General features: G+C 44.2%; 1 protein-coding gene across 6 annotated transcripts in view; it reads left to right on the forward strand.

The window, feature by feature from the left end:
• The window catches only part of ADIPOR2 (adiponectin receptor 2), a 100,856-nt gene that overhangs the window by 39,008 nt on the left and 42,066 nt on the right, over window positions 1-19,782 (forward strand). For 5 of the 6 annotated variants that reach the window (XM_040345307.1, XM_040345305.1, XM_040345304.1 and 2 more), the window contains exon 2: window positions 4,756-4,994. In XM_040345307.1, the coding sequence (XP_040201241.1) occupies window positions 4,821-4,994 (174 nt within the window). In that variant the 5' untranslated portion in view covers window positions 4,756-4,820. Of the gene's footprint in view, window positions 1-4,518; window positions 4,617-4,755; window positions 4,995-19,782 lie in introns of those variants that run through there. The other variant, XM_040345306.1, reaches the window with a different exon arrangement.

Consider the following 19,782-nt stretch of genomic DNA (forward strand, 5'->3'; position numbering starts at 1 on the left):
CGTTCGGCTACTTTCGGAAAATCGTGACGCGCTGTATGCGACCGTCGGAAGCCTGTCCATCAAATAGTAACGCCCAGTCCCGCAGCCCATACCCGGAAGCGGCGGAGAAGATCGCTCTCTAAAACGGTAAGTACTGCTTCGATTTAAAAAAAAACACCTGATTCCCCTTCACAAAACGAGCCTCAATCTAATGTTAAAAATGTAGTTTTTGGGTGAACCTCCACTTTAACACAATTGGACTAGACAAGGATCAAAGGTATGCTTATAGCCTTTGATGATTCAATTCCAAAGGGGGAAAGGGGGTTCATAAATAGTCAATCAGCACCCCCGATTGATTATAAAGGAACCCCAGCTAGCTGTTCTAACATAGGGCTGTCGGCAGGAAAACGTACCTGGTGTGTACCTACTGCGCATAAGACTTCCAAAGTTTTTGTTTACAGGGAAAGTTTTTAGACCCGTTTTTCATTTTTGTTTTTTTGTTTTGTTTCTTAGTACAGTGCATTTAAAAGTTACCCCTTCCTTGTGTCCAGCAAAATTCGCCACGTTTAGTTGCACAAGATATTACTTGTGTCTTAATGCCATGTTCTTTGTTGTGTACCCCTGTGGGCAGTTCGTTTTTGCGTGCAGCAATTAAAATTTTTGCACTAGAAAAATGACCTACCTCATTGAGAATTGTTAAAGGGGTTATAAAGGTTTTTTTTTCCCTAAATAGGTTCCTTTTTGAGTGAGTGAGAAACTTATATAGTGCAGCACATGCGAACTGAATCGCTAGTGCATTGTTGGTTCACTAACCTTTTTTCTTTCGATTTCCCTTCTAAATGTTTGTTTTTTTTCTTTGTCTGAATTTTTCACTTCCTGTTTCTCCTCGGTAAGCTTGCCCCCATCATTCATGGGGGTTAGTCAGTCAGAACAGCTTACTGAGGAGGAACAGGAAGTGAGAATTCGGACAAAGAAAACAACAATTTAGAAGGGAAATTGAAGGAAAAGATAAGTGAACCAACAATGCACTAGCTTAAAGGAGCCTATTTAAAAAATAAAAAAACAAAACAAACCTTTACAACCCCTTTAAATGGCCCATAGTGAAAATTAGCTTTGTGCTCTGCTCTCCCTCTCCAGTGCTCAATGATGGCTCTGAGTGGCTACATCTGTTGTCATGGAGAGAAAAAGAGGTGGTGTGTCTGACCATGCTCGTTTTACAATAAATCGGCCAGAGTGGTCACTCTGGGGCCTGGTGAGACTGCTTTATATTTGGACACTAACTGGAACTTCAGTTGGGCTCATGCGATTTTTATTTTTTAAACTTCTTGACTTTGTATTTGCTGCTGTGTATAATGAGTACACAGCATACGTATGTATAAAAAATGTGTATTGGCATACGTTTTTTTTTCTTTTTTCTAACCCATTAGCATATGATCGTATTGATTGTTATTCTTAAATATTTTTTAATATGCTTCCTAGGTGACGCATTTTTTATTCTGTGTAAGGAATATTATGAGTATTAATGCACTTTTACCTATTATGCACGACAGGCCGTAATGGTTTAGAGCAGGGGTCTCCAAAATTTCTAAACAAAGGGCCGGTTTACGGTCCATCAGACTTTAGGGGGGCCGGACTGCGGCAATTTGGAGTACAACCATCAGTGGGAGTAAACAATGCATCTTTAGTATAAAGGGAAGGAATATTGCTCCATCATTGGTATCGGTGGGAGGAACAGTGTCCCATCATTGGTATCAGTGGGAGGAACAGTGTCCCATCATTGGTATCAGTGGGAGGAACAGTGTCCCATCATTGGTATCAGTGGGAGGAACAGTGTCCCATCATTGGTATCAGTGGGAGGAACAGTGTCCCATCATTGGTATCGGTGGGAGGAACAGTGTCCCATCATTGGTATCGGTGGGAGGAATAGTGCCCCATCAGTGGGAGGAATAGTGTCTCTTCGTTGGCATCAGTGGGAGGAATTGTGCCCCATCATTGGCATCAGTGGGAGGAATAGTGTCTCTTCGTTGGCATCAGTGGGAGGAATAGTGCCCCATCATTGGCATCAGTGGGAGGAATAGTGTCCCATCGTTGGTATCAGTGGGAGGAATAGTCTCCCATCATTCGTATCAGATGAATAGTGCCCTATAATTGGTATCAGTGGGAGAAAGAGTGCCCTATTGTCGGTGTTAGTAGGAGAAAAATGCCCCATCATTGGTGTCAGTGGAAGGAATAGAACCCCATTGTTGGTGTCAATGGGAGAAGTGGTGCCCCGTTGTTGTCACCACCAAGAATTATGCCCCATTGTTGGTGTCGGTGGGAGAAATGGTGTCTTGTATCAGTGAGAGGAAAGGTACCTCAAGGGCCGCATAAATGCAAGCAAAAGGCCGCATCCGGCCCCCGGGCCGCAGTTTGGAGACCACTGGTTTAGAGCATGAACGAGTATAGTGGGTTATAACTAACGATTATATAATGCTCATGCTCCCTGTGGTCACTGCAAGTGGGGTCATACCTGATGTATTATGGTCATGGGAGGCTGAACGCGTGCAGGCGCAATATGATACACGTCCGGGTCGAAGGACGGACGTAGTATAAAGGGGAGGTTACTAGACGTGTAGCCTATTGGAGAGTGACTAAACTGCTCGGAGTGGTTACACGGCAAGCTATTCATGCTCCACAACGTTCGGACTACTGGCCACCAAGTGTCCAGTGTTTTGAAGTGGAGAGGCGAGCGGAGTGGGGAGTGAGACTTATGGTTTACTCTGGGTCCGCCGAGACCATAGTACATCACGGTGCCACTGCAAGCTTGTCTCTGGTTTTGGATTTTTACTGCTGAAGTGCTTCTATTTGCTTTGATAGATGTGAGTGCAATGTGTGAAGGCTACTTGTGCTGTTTTTAATAAATAGTTTTGATATACTTCACTAGCATGCGAGTGCAAGGCATATCCTATTGGTAGGCGCAATTCCTTGGGGTGTGAAGTCACTGAGCACTTATGGTGTGGTGGAAGGTCTCGAGCAAGATTTTCAAAGCAGATTGAGTGGACACTTTGGCCTGGATTCAGAAAGGACTTACGACGACGTATCTCCAGATACGCCGTCGTAAGTCCAAATGTGCGCCGTCGTATCTATACGCTTATTCAGGAAAGCAGATACGCCTGAATTTTGGCAAGATACGACCAACGTAAGTCTCCTACGCCGTCGTGTCTTGGGTGCATATTTACGCTGGCCCGCTAGGGGGGCTTCCGTTGATTTACGCGTTTGAATATGTAAATGAGCTAGATATGCCGATTCACGAACGTACTTGCACCCGTCGCAGTAAGCTACGCTGTTTACGTAAGGCGTACGTCGGCGTAAGTTTACCCCTCATAAAGCAGGCGTAAGTCATGTTAAGGTATGGGCGCGGGAACAGCGTCGTAATTTTACGTTGTTTACGTAAGTCGTATGTAAATGAGGCTGGGCGCGGGAACAGCGTCGTAATTTTACGTTGTTTACGTAAGTCGTATGTAAATGGGGCTGGGCGTAGGTTACGTTCACGTCGCATGAATGGAGCCGGCGTATCTTGGGGAGTAAATTTGACGTGATTCTGAGCATGCGCCGTTCGTTCGGCCATGCATTTGCATGGGGTCACGCTTCATTATAATACAACACGCCCACTGCCTTGCTACTTTGAATTACGCGGGCTTACGCCGGCCCATTTACATTACGCTGGCGTAAATATGGGAGCAAGTGCTTTGTGAATACTCGGCTTGCCTCTCAATGTTACTTTGGCGTAGCGCTTATAAGATGCGCTTCGCCTATCTAAAGATGCGCCGATCTCTCTGAATCCGGGCCTATGAGTTTAATCACTTGTGGACTTGTTTTGAGTGGTTATCACTTATTGTTTTTTGACCACTGGATGAACGTTATGAACACTTATTAATATTTAAATTTTTACACTATATATGCAATTTTTTTTGTTTATTCAGTATACGTGTGATATACTTTTCACAGGGTTATTTACTCATATACTGAGTTAGAATTGTTCATTCACTGAACACAGCGCTACTATTTTGTGCCACATGACTGATATCCTTGTCAGATTGTGTGTGTGTGTGTGTGGTGACATTTGTACGTTGATGCGTTTTGAATCGCATAGAACATGGCTTGTACAAGGTTTTGCACGATGAGATCGAAACGTGTTGTGTTCTTCTGTGATCATAGAAATGGGTTGAATTATTTTCTTAGTATTTGGCGTTTTTTCAAGCAATTTTATTTTACTTGATTAGAGTACAGTAAAGCACACTTGGGGCAGTAGGACTGCAAGAACATGAGCTGAAGTGGATAAAAATGGCAGTGAGTGTGGCCAGAATATTAATTGCGTGTATCTTGCCACCCAATGGTCTGCTCCTGCCACCTGTAAAATTACAGGCCAGTTTACTAAGCACTTTGACTTTGTGACAATCATGTCATATTAATGTATTTACTGGGTACTAGGGTTTAATGTTGTGTCACCAAGTGCCGATAAGCAGACCCATCATAAAGGGTAAATCAGTAACCTTTATTGCACATCGGTGTGTATATAAGCAAGGTGATGCATGTTCAGTTCTCTTCCTGAGTTGTATTGCGTTCCCCCAGAATGTTCCCGTGTCACCAGTGCCCTGGTAATCTGTTCTGTTTTTTTTGTGTGTTGTATTGCATTTGTTTTTGTTGGCTTGTGTCAGATGTCCTGTTTGTTTTGTTTTTTTGCATGCTGGCTAACAGACTAAACTTTTTTTTTTTTTTTTTTTTTTTCTATTTCAGATCTTCCGCGTGGCGCTGCCCGTGCAAGCAGCAAAACGTCTGATACGGAGGGGCCCCCACATCCCATGAGCACACAAGATCGAGAGGAGGAGGGGAGAGCTGCCAGTCCGGAGTCTGTCCTGAGACTGCGTAAAGGACACATGCCAGTCACCTCCGAGGGCACGGATTCACAAAATGACCAATATGACGATAAGTGTGTCCTCCTGGCCAACTCCCCTCCATCTTCCGACCAGGACAATGTAAGCTTTTTTTTTCTTGCTGTAAAAGGAGTGGTGTTTGTTTGTGTGTTTGTGTGTGTGTGTGTTTGTTTGTTTGTTGCGCTCAACTTTTTAACTTTTTATGTTTGTCTTTCTTCTTTTTTTTTTTTTTTTTTTGATTCTCTGCCAGTTCAGCAGGGACTGGACAAAATTCAAACCATGTATTGGCAGGCTGATTGTACTTAAGTAGATCACTCAATCATCGTGGGTACAATTAGACTGTCGGATTTTTCATGCGATTATTGCCAGCGCCTATTGCTGCTAGCAGTAATCGCTGTATGTTCTCCTGGCCCCCCATATGACCCTTCCCCGGTGTTCACAATGATCACATGACAGTGAGCTGATCCATTGTTTACCCAACTCGTGATGGGGAAGGAGGGGGGCCACTTATGGGTCATATGAGATAATTAGTGGGCTGCATTCATGCTGTGATGAATCAACAGTTGTGGGACCATGAGTCACAGGTGCATGCTTGGAAGTGCACATGTAAAAAATGGCTGTGTGTGTGTGTGCGCGCGTTTTTGTGTGTTTTTTCCTGTGGCTTAAACTGGACGATCGCGTGCACGCGCACACACACACACACAATTTGTCTGATTGTACAATACCCCTTGTTTGTGTAAAAGCCGGTCACTCCATTTAGTGTACAGCCAGGCAGTACTGCATAGCAGTTGTCCAATTTTAAAGAAGCTTGTGCAGTTGTGTATATCTAATGTTTGTGGGCAACTTAGAATCTATTGTGAGGAGTTTTTTTAATAGTTACGATTTTGTGGAAATGATGCCATTAGAGTCTCAAGCTGCAGTCTTATAGCAAAAACTGCTCAGGCTTATTTGGGGTAAAGCTGTCATATAAAGTCCCTGGCTGTCATGCACATTTTATGGCCTCATTGCCTATTGAGTCGCTGACCAAGAATAAACTTGCAACTAGTGAAGGCTTAAAGTCCTTGCCTATATGCCTGTTGTAGGACCACTAAACAGAAAAAAAAAAAAAAAAAATAGTTTTAGTAGGCAGAGCTGTGAATGACCCCTCCTCAGCCAGCCAGTCAGTTATCTGGTTTTTGTCTGGTCGGGCTAATGAAAGCTGCTTTTTGATTGGTTATGTCTCGCAGGTGCACATTTGCACTTATTTTTGTCCAGCAACTTTCCTGTGCTGTTGCCAGCATTTACAGTACTGGTACAGCAAGGCTCGGAGATGGAATGCACTTCTGAGAACGTAATCTGTTTTTATGGTCATGTGAACTTTGAGTACCCTGTGTAGGACAAAGTGCAAAACAGGGACTGGTCAAAGTAGATGGTGTGACTTTGTTGCTGCTTCTTATCTATCGCATGTTCTTGTTGTGTTGAACAAGCTGTACTTCCTGTTGTCCCTTGATGATATTCCCAGAATTTGTGTGCTTTCTGTCCTGGCTACTCCACCTCTCCAGCATGTCACAGCTGGGCACTCCTGAACCAAAGCTTGAGCTGTCATTCGGCACAGTGTAGAAGGTTGGTGCACGCAGGATTTCAGGTACCGTATTGACAAGAGACAATAACCGTAATAATTTAACTATGATAAAAATAATGGCATTGGCTTTGCTTGTCCCTCCTGTAGTATAGTTTTATTAAATGTTGATCCTGCCAGTAGACCTGTTAGATTCTGTTCAGCAAAAGGGACGCAATGGGGGTTGGGACAAACCATATAAGATGTCTGCTTTTATGTTTGGTGTCTTTTTTTTTTTTAAACCCGTTGCTGCTTCAAAAAGTGTTTGTGCACTTTTTAGCCTTTTCGCACCAGATGTGTTGGGGCAATGCTGGCAGCTATTTTCAAAACTTCATACATAGATGAGGCAAAAATTTTGTTTGTGTCTGTTCACAACACTGCATTGCGGTGGTGTTAACTGAAAGTTTTTTTTTTTTTTTGTTTTGTTTTTTAAGTGCAGCAGATTGCAACGCAAACCACTACATTGCAATGTTGCTGCAGTGAATAAAACTGAAATGTCACTTGTGAAAGATCAAAAGAGAAAAAAAAAGACCAGATCTGCGCATCGGCACGGTCTCCCAGTGTATGTCTGTGGCCATCTGTTCAGGGAAGCTTGTTTGTGTGAACAAGTCCTTAAAGAGGAACTGTAGAACTGTAGATGGAAAATTGGATGACGAAGAGTAACCTTAACCCTTCTGTTTCGTGCCAATCGAAAGAAACATCCCGCAACAACATGGACACCCCCGCCCATTCTGGGTAAAATCATCACCCCTAGCACCAAAGTCAAAAGTCTCGGAGTCCTTTTTGACACCTACATGTCAATGGATGTACAAATAGGGTCAGTAGTCAGCGGATCGCACCATCTGCACCATCTGCTGCGCCTACTACGCAGACTCATTCCCTTTATCCCGAAAGAAGACATAGACTTGACTATGCAAATGCCCTTTATCTCGGACTCCCAAAGTACCAAATCACTCGTCTGCAAGTCGTTCAAAATACGGCCGCTCGACTCGTGACTGGGAAATCAATCTCACCTTCTCTGAGATCCCTTCATTGGTTGCCAGTAATAGACAGAATCACTTTCAAGGCTCTGTCTGACGCAAGTGTGTTCAAGGAAATGCCCCCCAATATCTATGCGAAAAATTAAAAGCTCACAACCCCAATCGCGTTCTGCGATCGACTAACCAAAATCTACTCCAGATACCCAAAGCCAGATACAAGTCCAAAGGAGAACGAAGATTTGCAGTCCAAGGACCTAGACTATGGAACGCGCTACCAACCAGCATCCGATTGGAGATGAATTACCTGGCCTTCAGAAAAAAAATCAAAACCCATCTTTTCTGAGGGCAAAAGTTTAGGGAATGGATACTAAGCGCACAGAGGCGATTCAGTTCGCATGTGTTGCGCTATATGTTTCTCACTCACTTACCTGGGCCCCAGGCTATGGCTGAGTCCAAGCTTGGAGCTCTTCAATCAAGAGGAAGAAGTGGCGTAACTAAATGTAGATCTCTGGTTCTGACGCAGAATGGTGTGTGAAACCTCTGCAGAGAGACCACTGCTCACACCTACACCAATGTTCTTTCTCTAGACAGCATGCTGCAAGGAAGCAAACTGTAAATGGTTTCACACCTTTTTTGTTTTGGCGTTTCTGCAATGTACTTAGAAATGTAATAGCTAATATCGCCGATCTCCAGCCTTTAGTGAAGTTTTAAAGTGGTTATGAATTTAAAAGGTCGTTTATGGAGAGGGAAAACCGGTATTGGAGAATGCATCATTTTAAACGCTTGGCCAAATGCTCTCTTCCTGGTCTCAGGAGATTCTGGGAGCAGCATTTGCCATTGGCTTTGGCTGCTGCTAGTCGCCCTGTGAGGGAGTGGGGAGTGTGGCTGAGTTGCATCTATCAATTTGGCTTGGGAGTGCACCCGTACTGGTCAGCCATGACTAAGTCTGAAACGTGTTGGCTGTAATTCATGTTTCAATGAAGCAAAACCGCTGTTTGGAGTTATCCAGAGTGTTGACTTGCACTTGCATCGGTGCCTCCACAGCACACAGCCTGCTAAGGGGCACCAGCAAGGAAGGGGGAGCAGCAGCTGGAAGCGATGTATAAAATGTGGGTAGCTTACGCTATATACAGTGCTGTGTTCTGGCAGCGGGATTGGGGTGGGGGGGCGAGATTCTGACCCTTTCCAAAAAACACCCAGGTAGAAAACGCACAGATGTGTACGTGACCCATAGGAAATCATGTTAAATGGGCTGTAGTGCATTTCTGCAAAAATGAACTCGCTAAAACACAAAGTTTTGAACCAGGCCTAATGCCTGGTACACACGATCAAAATTTCTGATGGAGAAAGTCTGATGGAATTTTTTCATTGGATATTCCGACCGTGTGTATGCCCCATCGAAATTTTTCTGTCTGAAATTCCGACGGCGTTGGAAAGAGAACATGATCCGTTTGTATGGAACTCCGACAGAGAGAAAAAAAAACACTCATGGTCTGAAACAATTCGACGCACGCTCGGAAGCATTGAACTTAATTTTTCTAGGCTCGTCGTAGTGTTGTACCTTACTGCATTTATGACGGACGGAATTTGGCGTGTCCGTGCGTATGCAAGACAGCTTGAACGGAAACCCGTCAGTTTATTCCGACAAAACGCTGATCGTGTGTACAGGGCATAAGGCTCGGTTCACACCTATGCCGTTTACTTTTGGTCATTTTGCAGCGATTTGTGTTTTTTTTTTTTTTTTTGCCAATTTTTGCTGTTCGATAAAAAATAAATAAATTGCGGTAAAATCACTACTACACATGCAATACATGCTTTTATGCACACAGTTTTGCATTTACAAAATTTCCCCATAATACGCAGTAGCTGAGAAAGCATAGATGTGAATGTGTCCCATGGGAAACCACGTTGAATGAACTGTAGTGCGTGTCTGCAAAAAGCACCAAAAAACGCATGGTGTGGACAGGTCTAAGGCTTGGACATGCATTAGTCAAGGTGCGTGTGTGTATGTGTTGCATTTCGGTCCATTTGTGGCTGACTTTAGGCTTTTAAAATCACACGGAGTTCAAGTATTGGTCATAAAGTTATCAGAGTACACCATCTGTAAACTTCGCTGTCTAGTATTTGAGGTCTTTAAATTGTATTCCTGACAAAGCTGTTTGTAAAAAGGAAGAAAATCTAAGTTTTCCCAAAGGCTAAAACCCAGCCACGGATTGATGCGGCTTGGAAGAGATGTGCTGTGTTAATGTAAGCGCGTCCATGGCGTCGGCGAACAAAGGATGCCATGTGTCGCACCCAAGGACCATCGCCTGAGGAGTGCTGGAGGGAACAGGGCTGCAATCTGCACACACAAAAGATCTCATTTTCTTTGCAATTCTCTTCTGCGTTGGGTCTAAAATAGACTATTAGGCAACACAGTTTTCCTGCAAAAAAATGGCATGCTGGTTTTATACCCAGCCCTGTGGGGAAATGATAACACCAGACATTCTCTATCTATTCTATCAATTCATCTACTAAAAAGCAGTAGTCTGTGTGTTCAGGGCAGATTTAGCTGTCCCCCCCCCCCTTTTTTATGCATGTATAGTATTTTAAGCTGGACTCCCAGGCGAAATGCATAGTTTAAATGAATACAAGGGGATGTGTTTTTCCTGCCAACAGATTTGCATTTCTGTCTACCCAGTTCTGAGATTTATACAACTTTGCAAGGCAATTGTTGGTTTACAGAAGGCGACTAGGAAGGAAGATATTTTTAGATGCACCTCACAGGAAGTGACGAGGGCATTGCATTTCTAGCAAGATCAACAAGTATTTGCTGAAAATGTTCTTGGCGTGAAAAAAAGAACAAAACTCGAATGCATGGGTCTTCAAACTACGGCCCTCCAGTTGTTCAGGAACTACAATTCCCATCATGCCTAGTCATGTCTGTGAATGTCAGTGTGTTACAATGCCTTGTGGGATGTGTAGTTCTACAACAGCTGGAGGGCCGCAGTTTGAGGATCCCTGCTCTAATGCATCCACAACATTTGAAGGGCTGCAATCTGCAACATATTGCGTTTTTCATCTTGGGTTTGGTTATCCTTTTTTAAAGCACTATGGTTCCTTCCTTGCTTTCATCATTCTTATGTTTCAAATGGATCCTTTCCATTCCAATCATTATTGGGCCTCTTTGCTTTTCTATGCAGTGCAGGCAGAACATGGCTGGTGGGAGGTACATGGGTTTTCTGATAACCTCACAGCACTTCTGTACTCCTCTCGTGAGCCCCCATCCCTGACACCAGCAGTGGGCTAGCACCTGGGAGCAATTCTGCACATATCAAAATGTGTTCATAGGCGGAGTGTATTTGCATGCAAACCACCCTGAGTAACACCCACACTTGATGTTGAGCCTCCATGATTGAAAGTACAAATGACAGGTTTGGGGCAGAGATGGTCAGGCTTAGGCCCTTTTCACACTGGCTGAGTCTGCCAGCAGATCCGCCCACTCAGCAGGGGATCTGTCCGCTGATCCCGACTTAGCAGGTGGTTGACATGTCTGCTCCGCTGATGCATATGCACTCCACTGACCATGGTGAGGCCTGTTCTGATCATACCGCTGTGTATTCTTGGCCACCTTGCTGCAGATCAGTTTCAGGGTCTTTCCAATCTGGCTTAGGCCATCTTTATGTAGAGAAATTCTTCTTCTTCTTTTTTTTTTTTTTTTTTTTTTGAGCTCCTCGGAGTTCTTTGCCATGAGGTGCCATGTTGAGCTTCCAGTGACCAGTATGAGAGAGAGAGAGAGAGAGCGATGACGCCAAATTTAACACACCTGAGACTATGCAACACGAACAAGTCACATAACAGGGAGGGAAAATGGCTAATTGGGCTCAATTTGGACATTTTCACTTAGGGGTGTACTCTTGTCGCCAGCAGTTTAGACATTAATAGCTGTGTGTTGAGTTATTTTGAGGGGACAGCAAATTTACACTGTCATACAAGCTGTACACTCACTACTATACATTGTAGCACAGTGTCATTTCTTCAGTGTTGTCACATGAAAAGATATAATAAAATATTTACAAATATGTGAGGGGGGTACTCACTCTTTGTAGATACTGTGTGTTTTCAAAAAAACAAAATCCCAAATTTTTAACCATTGAAAAGAGGAAGTAGTTTTGGTGGCACAGAAAGTTCAGGCATATGTCTGGGGGTAAGGATAGGGTATGGAAATAATTCTGGGTAGAAGATCTTGTTTGGCGATGTGGCCCTGGCATTAACTTGCTTGTATCCTTCTTTCCTTTTTTTTTTTTTTAATATCTTTGGGGAAAATTCGATATAAAGGGATTTTATATGATGTGCTATGAGCTACAATTAAAATGTAGTAAATATTCCACAATGGGAGTGTGCCATACTCTTCAGAGGCAGCGTAACGATCTACATGGCTTCAGGACACAAGAATGCCACAAACTAATTACAAAACATTGACAACTATGTTTGAATGTCTCTGAACGCTGTAGCCCAGAACCATATTGGTGTAATATAGAATTCTCCAGAGGAAGGATGTAATATTGGAAAGGTCTCTCACTGTCCTTGTGAACACTTTTTTTGTGTTTTTATATCCCCCTCCCCCACCTGACTGCTGCATATGGAACGGTCACATCTCTGCACTGCCTTCAATGAGAGTTCAAGGTGCCCTTCTCTCTAATGTCCACCAGCATAGCCCTTCATACTGATATTTGCAGAGTGATTGTTTAATACAATTTTCCTGCTTGAATAGCTCAGCCTGGATCCATTAGTTTCATTGTAATCTTCTACGTTTTTTGTGTTCAGATTTTATTATCAGCCACAGTGATGAGAACTCGGTCCTCGCTGCAATGTGCTATAGAGTTGAAACAGACTGCAGGGGGTGGTTCCGCCTGTCCCATTGGGAAGCATTTTCTCTCTCAAAGATATACGTGGAAGCAAATGCATTTTTCCAGGGAAGTTTCCTTTTTAACCTGGGTACACTGCTCAACCAGCTGAATTTCGCGCTGTGTAGCCCTCTCTGGTCAACAGAAGCTGAACGTTAGACAGGCTTCTGTCGGACAGCTCTGCTGGAATACCAGCATTCACGATAGCAAAGCGGGGGGGATTTATTGCACCTGATTGGGTAGCTCTGGGGGAAATGAGTCTAAAAAGTGATGTGAATGCAGGAATCTCCCCCGATACACTATTGTATTCTGACAAAACTTGAAAAGAGGGCATGGACACACACAGTGCGTATACCTGGAGTGGCTATCTTCCCTCTCTTGATTGTATTCGGACAGTGGGGACTTCCCCCATTAAAATAAAATGATGCACCTACGCCCGCTACATATCACAAGGGCAAAGCGATTTGTATGCAGTGCAGGAAATGCACATGGAGCCCGATCTTGATCCAGCGGTGTGCCAGAGATCAGCGGTTCTTTCCTTTATCACTGGGCACATTTGACAGCAGCAGGAGCCATCCTGTGGCTGTCAATCAAATCCTGTAATGTAGGGGGGGGGGGGGTGATCAAACTCGGTGTGTCATTATTAGGAATTGGGTTTGCATGGTGGCACACCAAGAGAAGGAGCCAGGAGTGCCGGTGGGGTACCCTAGAAGAGGAGGATCGGGGCTGCTCTGTGCAGAACCATTGCAGAGAACAGGTATGTAATAACATGTTTAGTATTTTAAAACAATACCCGTTACAATCCCTTTTAAGCCGCCGTCTCTTAGCAGCAGCTTGGCAGCCTGCTGCCAGTGCTCCTCCATGCCTGTCAGGACTTAAGACAGATTTTCATAATTGGGAAGCATTATCTCCGCATTATCAGATTGCAGTAAAATGTGCCATTACTGGTTGGATCTTCAGGTACAAAACTGCAGCAGGTTCACAAAGACTTAATGCCAGACTTAGGATGGCCATACGCTGTTTGAATCTCGGCCGGTTTGAACCGTTGATGGGCAGGCTGAAGGTACCAAGTTGATCTTTTTTGTTTTTCTTCTTTTTCTTTTTTTACTTGGATACATCCAGCCTGCCGGATTCTTTTGCGATTATCGCTAGTGGCTGCTATAGCTGTTGGCGATAAACATGGTCTTTTCCCAGCAGGGGGAATCGAGCCAATTTCTTTCCTTCAGCCCGTAAAAAGAAATTCACTCTGTGTATGGCTGGCCTGGCTGAAAAATAGATTTTGGATGTCCAGTCCAAGTGGCTAGAGTCCTACAAGAACAGTCACTTTCCACTGGCATGTAAATAGAGCTACGTGAGCGCAGTATACCGCACTTGTCAGTGTTTTTGTGACTTACATGGAATGTTTTTTTTTTTTTTTTTTTTTTTATGTGCAGAATGTTGGAGCTGTGACATATCCCTTGTCCTGGAACTGTCCAGCACTGCTGATAAACAACCATGTTTACCACCAACACAGAGGCTGTATTTGTCTGACCTCACCATGGCATTCTGCCTATTCCCCCTCCTTCTGAGATCTACAGAATTCAGAGTCCACATTGGCATCATCGGTTTTTGCTGTTTAAGTTGAACAGTGGGTACTTTTCTTCTGGATTCCAAGACTTGGGGACAAGACCTTGAACCACTAGCATCTTGCCTTGTGACAATATTTGCATTGTTTCTTTTTTTTTTTTTTAACAGCCCACAACTGGTACAAAATAGTACCAGTTCTGGCCAATTCCCTATCCTGCCAAAGTCACAAGATTTAGGGTGTGGGAATTGCATAATCCGGGTCCAGTGACGGCTAAAGTCTAGACATAACCAATTCTTTTTATGGCTTATTAAATCTTATCTGATTTGGAATTGATGACTGGCATAGCCTGGCACACAGCTCTTTGATGGCAGTTGTGCAGTAAACCACAGGACATTTGTGGGCAATAGTCCCTATCATTTTATTCTCCATATAGTGTTGGCTCTGAGCACACTAACCAACAGACATCGAATGTGTTGACAAGAAAAATAAGACCTTCTACAGAACATACCTTGCCTAAAATGGGACATATTGCAGCTTAATATATTTAAACACTCGCAAAACTTTTATTACATTTTTAATGCTTTTTTATTTTTTTTTCAAAGTTCCATCTTCCACTATTGCACAAAAAAAATGCAGTTACAAGCTAGATTTTATTCTTCGCATTAATTGCATTCTGCTGATCCTGCTAGTAACACGCTTCCTGTCCTAGGGTGACAACGCTCTGTACTGTATGAATGGAAGACTGCACTGTATGAATGGAAGACTGCACTCCTGATTTTCAATCTATAAACAGATCCTCTTCTTTACATTGGAGGGAGAGATGTTGGGTTACTCAAGCTAGCTTGGAACATCATTTGAGATTTCGGTTCATTGTACAGGATTTGCAAGGTTAATGGCTTTCTGGCGGGATCAACAGGAATTTTTCTGTACTTGTAGGAGTGTAGTTGACTTGGCAGGAATGGCTGCCATGGCAAGGATTTGTCCATTCCTGATCTATTCATTCCTACCATTTTATTTATTTTTTCTGGGGTCTCCAAACTTGCTAAACAAAGGGCCATTTTATTATTCTTCAGTTTCTTGCATCAGTGGGAATAAACACCTCGACATTTAATAGGGGGAGGAATAATTCCCTCATTGGGGTGTCAGTTGGCAGAATAGTGTCTTGTATCCGTGAGTGGAATAGTGCCCAAAGGGCCACAGTTTGGAGACCACTGACAGTGGATTTTGGTGTAGACATAATTTTTAAAGGGGTTGTAACGCTTTACAAAAAAAATCATAACATGTAAAGCTTTACAACCCCTTTAATTATATCTACACCAAAATCCACTGTCAGAGGTCTCCAAACTGTGGCCCTTTGGGCCCTATTCCACTCACGGATACAAGACACTATTCTGCCAACTGACACCCCAATGAGGGAATTATTCCTCCCCCTATTAAATGTGGAGGTGTTTATTCCCACTAATGCAAGAAACTGAAGAATAATAAAATGGCCCTTTGTTTAGCAAGTTTAATTAGTTTTACACAGAGCCCTGAACCTTCTCTTATGGGGTCGCCTACCAGCACTGTCAACTTCTCTTCTCCATCTGTTGCCATAGAAAACTGTTTGACCATCTCTTGCGTCATGCCCATAGTCTTTTACGGTACCCTATTGTGTCTGACACTGAAGGTTGTGTGGCCCTTTTGGTGATTGTCAAGAGTCGCACTTGAAGGCCTCCTATATCAAGAAAGCTGAAGACCACTGGTCTACAGACACACACAGTACGGCTCGGCTCTGACCCCTCTGATGCCTCCTCACAGGATCTCTAGCACAGAAGGTTTGTTTTACCTTAAAGCAGAGTTTCACCCAGAAATGTAACTTCCACTTCACGTATCGACCCCACCCCCCCCCCCCCCCCCCCCCCCCCCCCAGTCTCCTGGGAAACACACTATTCCTAGGAGAGAGCAGGGACCACTGAGGGCGCGCCGCACTACTCGCGCATGCGCAGTAGGGAACCGGGCAGTGAAGCCGCAAGGCTTCACTTCCTGATTCACTCACCGAGCATGGCGGCGGCAGCATTCGAGGACCGAGCGATTGCTCAGCCTCGTCTGCCGACATCGCGGGTGCACTGGACAGGTAAGTGTCCATTTTTTTAAAAGTCAGCAGCTGCAGTATTTGTAGCTGCTGGCTTTTTAAAAAAAAAATAATAATTTGTGTGGACCTCAACTTTTAAAGTGGAAGTAAACCCTAATTTTCAACCATTTGATGGCTTGACGGGTCGGTTTAAAGCACAAGCAAATGTGACGGCATTCCCTGAATGCTGGGAATGTAACTTTTTTTTTGCCATTAATTTTATGGGTTCTGCTTCAATGCATGAAGGTCATAAAGGCTTTAGAATCACTTTAAAGCGGAACTTTACCCATAACAACTTGCTAAAAAGCTTTGCAAGGAACACACATTCCACATTAATTCTGCTACCAAATGGAGTATGTTGTAAATTGCCTCCAGCATTGTTCTTGTTGGAGGCTGCCATTTTGCTGAAGCCCAGAGCCCCTCAGTAGAAATAATTTATAAAGCAGAACTAAACCCATCAAATTAACAGTTTAAAAATAGTTACATTCCTGGAATGCATATTTGCTGAACCAAACTGTCAAACCATCAAATGGGTGGTATCGTAACTAATCGCATGTGCAAAACCATGACAGTTACAGATCAAACAGAAGCAGCGTCATTGATTGTAAAGGATTAGAAGGGTTAAGGCTGTCAGCTGGTTGGCCTCCACAAAAATGGCAGTGCCTAAAAATGGAGAGCAACTGAGCATGAGCAGGGTGATAGTGTATTACTGGATTGTGCACAGTATAGGCACTAATTGTTAATGCTTTACATAGCTATACCTGCAAAAGGGGCCAGCCTGACGTTATCTAGTAGGACTTAATTTTCTGGCTAAAGTTTGACTTTAAGTCTGAAGTGGGTGATAAACGATTCACCCCCCTCCAATAATACAAGACTGCAAAGCAGATGTATCATGTGTGGCTCACCATACAAAAATGTAGGCCGACACTACTTTAAAGCAGGGCTCAAGTCGTGCGGGAACGCGTGGGAACGGAGTCCCAGCACTATTTTCACAGCAGGAACACAGTTCCCTTTGCAGGACTAAAGCAGCCGAGCCACCCGAGCCAATCCTTCACTAAGCGGCGATGCCCAGCTCGAGTCGCTGTCAGGGGCAGGCGAACCTTAGTAATTCTTTATGTTACTGGCCGCTTCCTGTATATGGATTCATCGGGTAGTGTGCGGGTATTCCGTCACTTCCTCGATGCCGCAATGTCTCCTGGGAGCTTTTGTCATTGCGGAGGTCTGCCGCGAGTTATCGCGGGATTTAGAAAGAACTTGCTTGCGGAAAAAACAAAAACATGCGGTTTTTAGTAATTATGCATATGAGTGTATCCTTTTTTTTTTTTTTTTTTTTTTTTTTTTTTATTTGGTGGGGGAGTGGATCTTGGGTGGGAGTTCCCACACTTTTTTCCCCAGGACTTGACCCCTGCTTTAAAGTAATTGTGAAAGTAAGTTTCCATAGGAAATGGGTTTAAAGTAACATTTTTCTTTTCACACCCTTACATTGTGACCTTGTCATGGGACACGTGGGTCTGTTTTTTTGCTTGGATGGTGCAGAGTTTGTGCTGAGGTTACCAGTTCATATGTAGATGAAGTAATAATCCTAAATAAATGTAAGATCCTTGTCTAATGTCACATTGAAGCAGCGTGTATTGTCTACAAACCAGGTTTAGTCACATTTCTAGAATTTTCCCACCACGCTTTTCAGAATCGTTTTGCTGCAAGATCATTTATTTGGAATGTTCTAGTTCTCCATGGACTGCATGGCCACTAAGGCCCCTTTCACACTTCACACTGACATGTTTTTCATGAAAAATAGCGCTGCTATACCGCCTGAAAAAATCGTGCCCTGCAGGCTTTAATGTGAAAGCCCGAAGGCTTGCGCTAGCAGGACGCTAGCAGGACCGCTCCAAAAGTCCTGCTAGCAGCATCTTAGGAGTGGGGTGTTTACCGCTCCTATACCGCTCCTTCCCATTGAAATCAATGGAAAACCGCGGTAATACTGCCGGCAATGCGCCTCCACCAAGGCGCATTGCCGGCGGTATTGACCCTTCTTCAGCCGCTAGTGGGGGTTAAAACCGAACCGCTAGCAACCGTATATCGCGGTAAATACGACGGTATAGCGGCGCTAAAAATCGTGTCGCTATACCGTCACCGCACCTCCACTGCCCTGTGTGAAAGGGGCCTTAGACTTTATACTCCTGTGAAGAAACTTGGGGATAGTCTTGATCTCCACGTCCCCCAGCTGCATGGGTTGGCTGTGTGTATTGTGTGAATTACAGTTCTTTAATTAACCTCTTTGACTGCTTTGTAGTTTTAGGCAGATTTGGACACCCAGATTAAAAATACCCCAAATATTCGCAACTTGGAACACGCTATCAGCTGGTTAAGTCGCAGCCTCATTCACATTGGTGCTTTTTTGTGGCACATTTTCTAAAGCAAAGAATCTCATTGCTCTCAATGGGCCCATTCACATCTGAGTGTTTTGGTTGCCACATGAACATTTAAGTACAAGAGCTTCCTTGTAGCTTTGTTTGACTCTATGGACTTTAATATGAGCCTCTAAAAACAAAGCATGTGCAAATCCAATTTTTAAAGTCTATGGGGCCACAAAAATCAAGTACAAAAGAAAAAATGTCCTCTAAGCCATTTGGCTACACTCACTCTTCGGTTTCAAATGCCTCTTATGCTTTGACATGCCTCCATAGAACCAGGCTGTCCAGATAGTGTGAACAACTGCTGACTTGGCACCATCCAGGCAGCTCGACTCTTCAATAGGATGCAACCGTTGAATCCAGCGCAATTGTGCTTCGGGTCATTGCCATGGGGAGAGAGGTATTGTTTTTTGTTTTTTCAGGCTTTCTTTTAAGAAAACAATGGCTTTCCTAAGCCCTGTCTCTGCGAATGCCTGGGAGAACGTGAAATAAATAGGGCGAGTCTAGCTAGGACCCAGCTAAGTGGCACGGAGGAGAGGACGTAGGGAGAAACCAAAATCGCTTAATAAACCAGCTGTAGTACCCCAAAACCTCCATTTGATGTCGGCATACTACTGAATAATTTCATAGTAGGTAAGGTTGGATAAAGACCATAGTCCATCCAGTTCAACCCGTGTAGTTGTACATATGTCGGTGTCTATAATTTCCCATATCCCTGTGTGTGTTTAAGATGCACATCCACGAGTCTCTTAAAAATGTCCATACTCTCTGCAGCCACCACCAATTGTGGAAGAGGGTTCCACATCCTTATTGCCCCAACCGTGAAAAACCCCCTGCACTGTTTAAGGTTAAACCACTTCTCCACCAATCTCCTTGTGTGGTCACGTGTCCTCTTGCACGCCTTGACTGAATAGTTTTTTTCCTATGTTGGGATCGCCATTGAGGTATTAACCACTTGAGACCCGAGCTATAGACAAAAGACGTCCACAGCGCGGCTCTCAAGTGCCAAGTGGACGTCTTTGGGCGTCATTTAAAGTGCATTACCCGCGCGTGCCACTGGGGCGGCGCGCAGCGGGTAAACACTGTCCCGGCGCATCGCTGAAGAGCCGATGCATGTACCTGGTGGCCGCGATGTCTGCCGGGTACACGCGATCGGCGGTGACAGCAGGGACGTGGAGCTCTGTGTGTAAACACAGAGCTCCACGTGCTGTCAGAGGAGACCGATCTGTGTCCCTTGTACATAGGGACACAGCATCGGTCACCTCCCCCAGTCACCCCCCTCCCCCCACACAGTTAGAACACACCCAGGATACACATTTAACCCCTTCCTCACCCC

The sequence above is a fragment of the Rana temporaria genome, chromosome 3, assembly GCF_905171775.1.
Source record: "Rana temporaria chromosome 3, aRanTem1.1, whole genome shotgun sequence".
In the NCBI taxonomy this organism is placed as follows: Eukaryota; Metazoa; Chordata; class Amphibia; order Anura; family Ranidae; genus Rana; species Rana temporaria.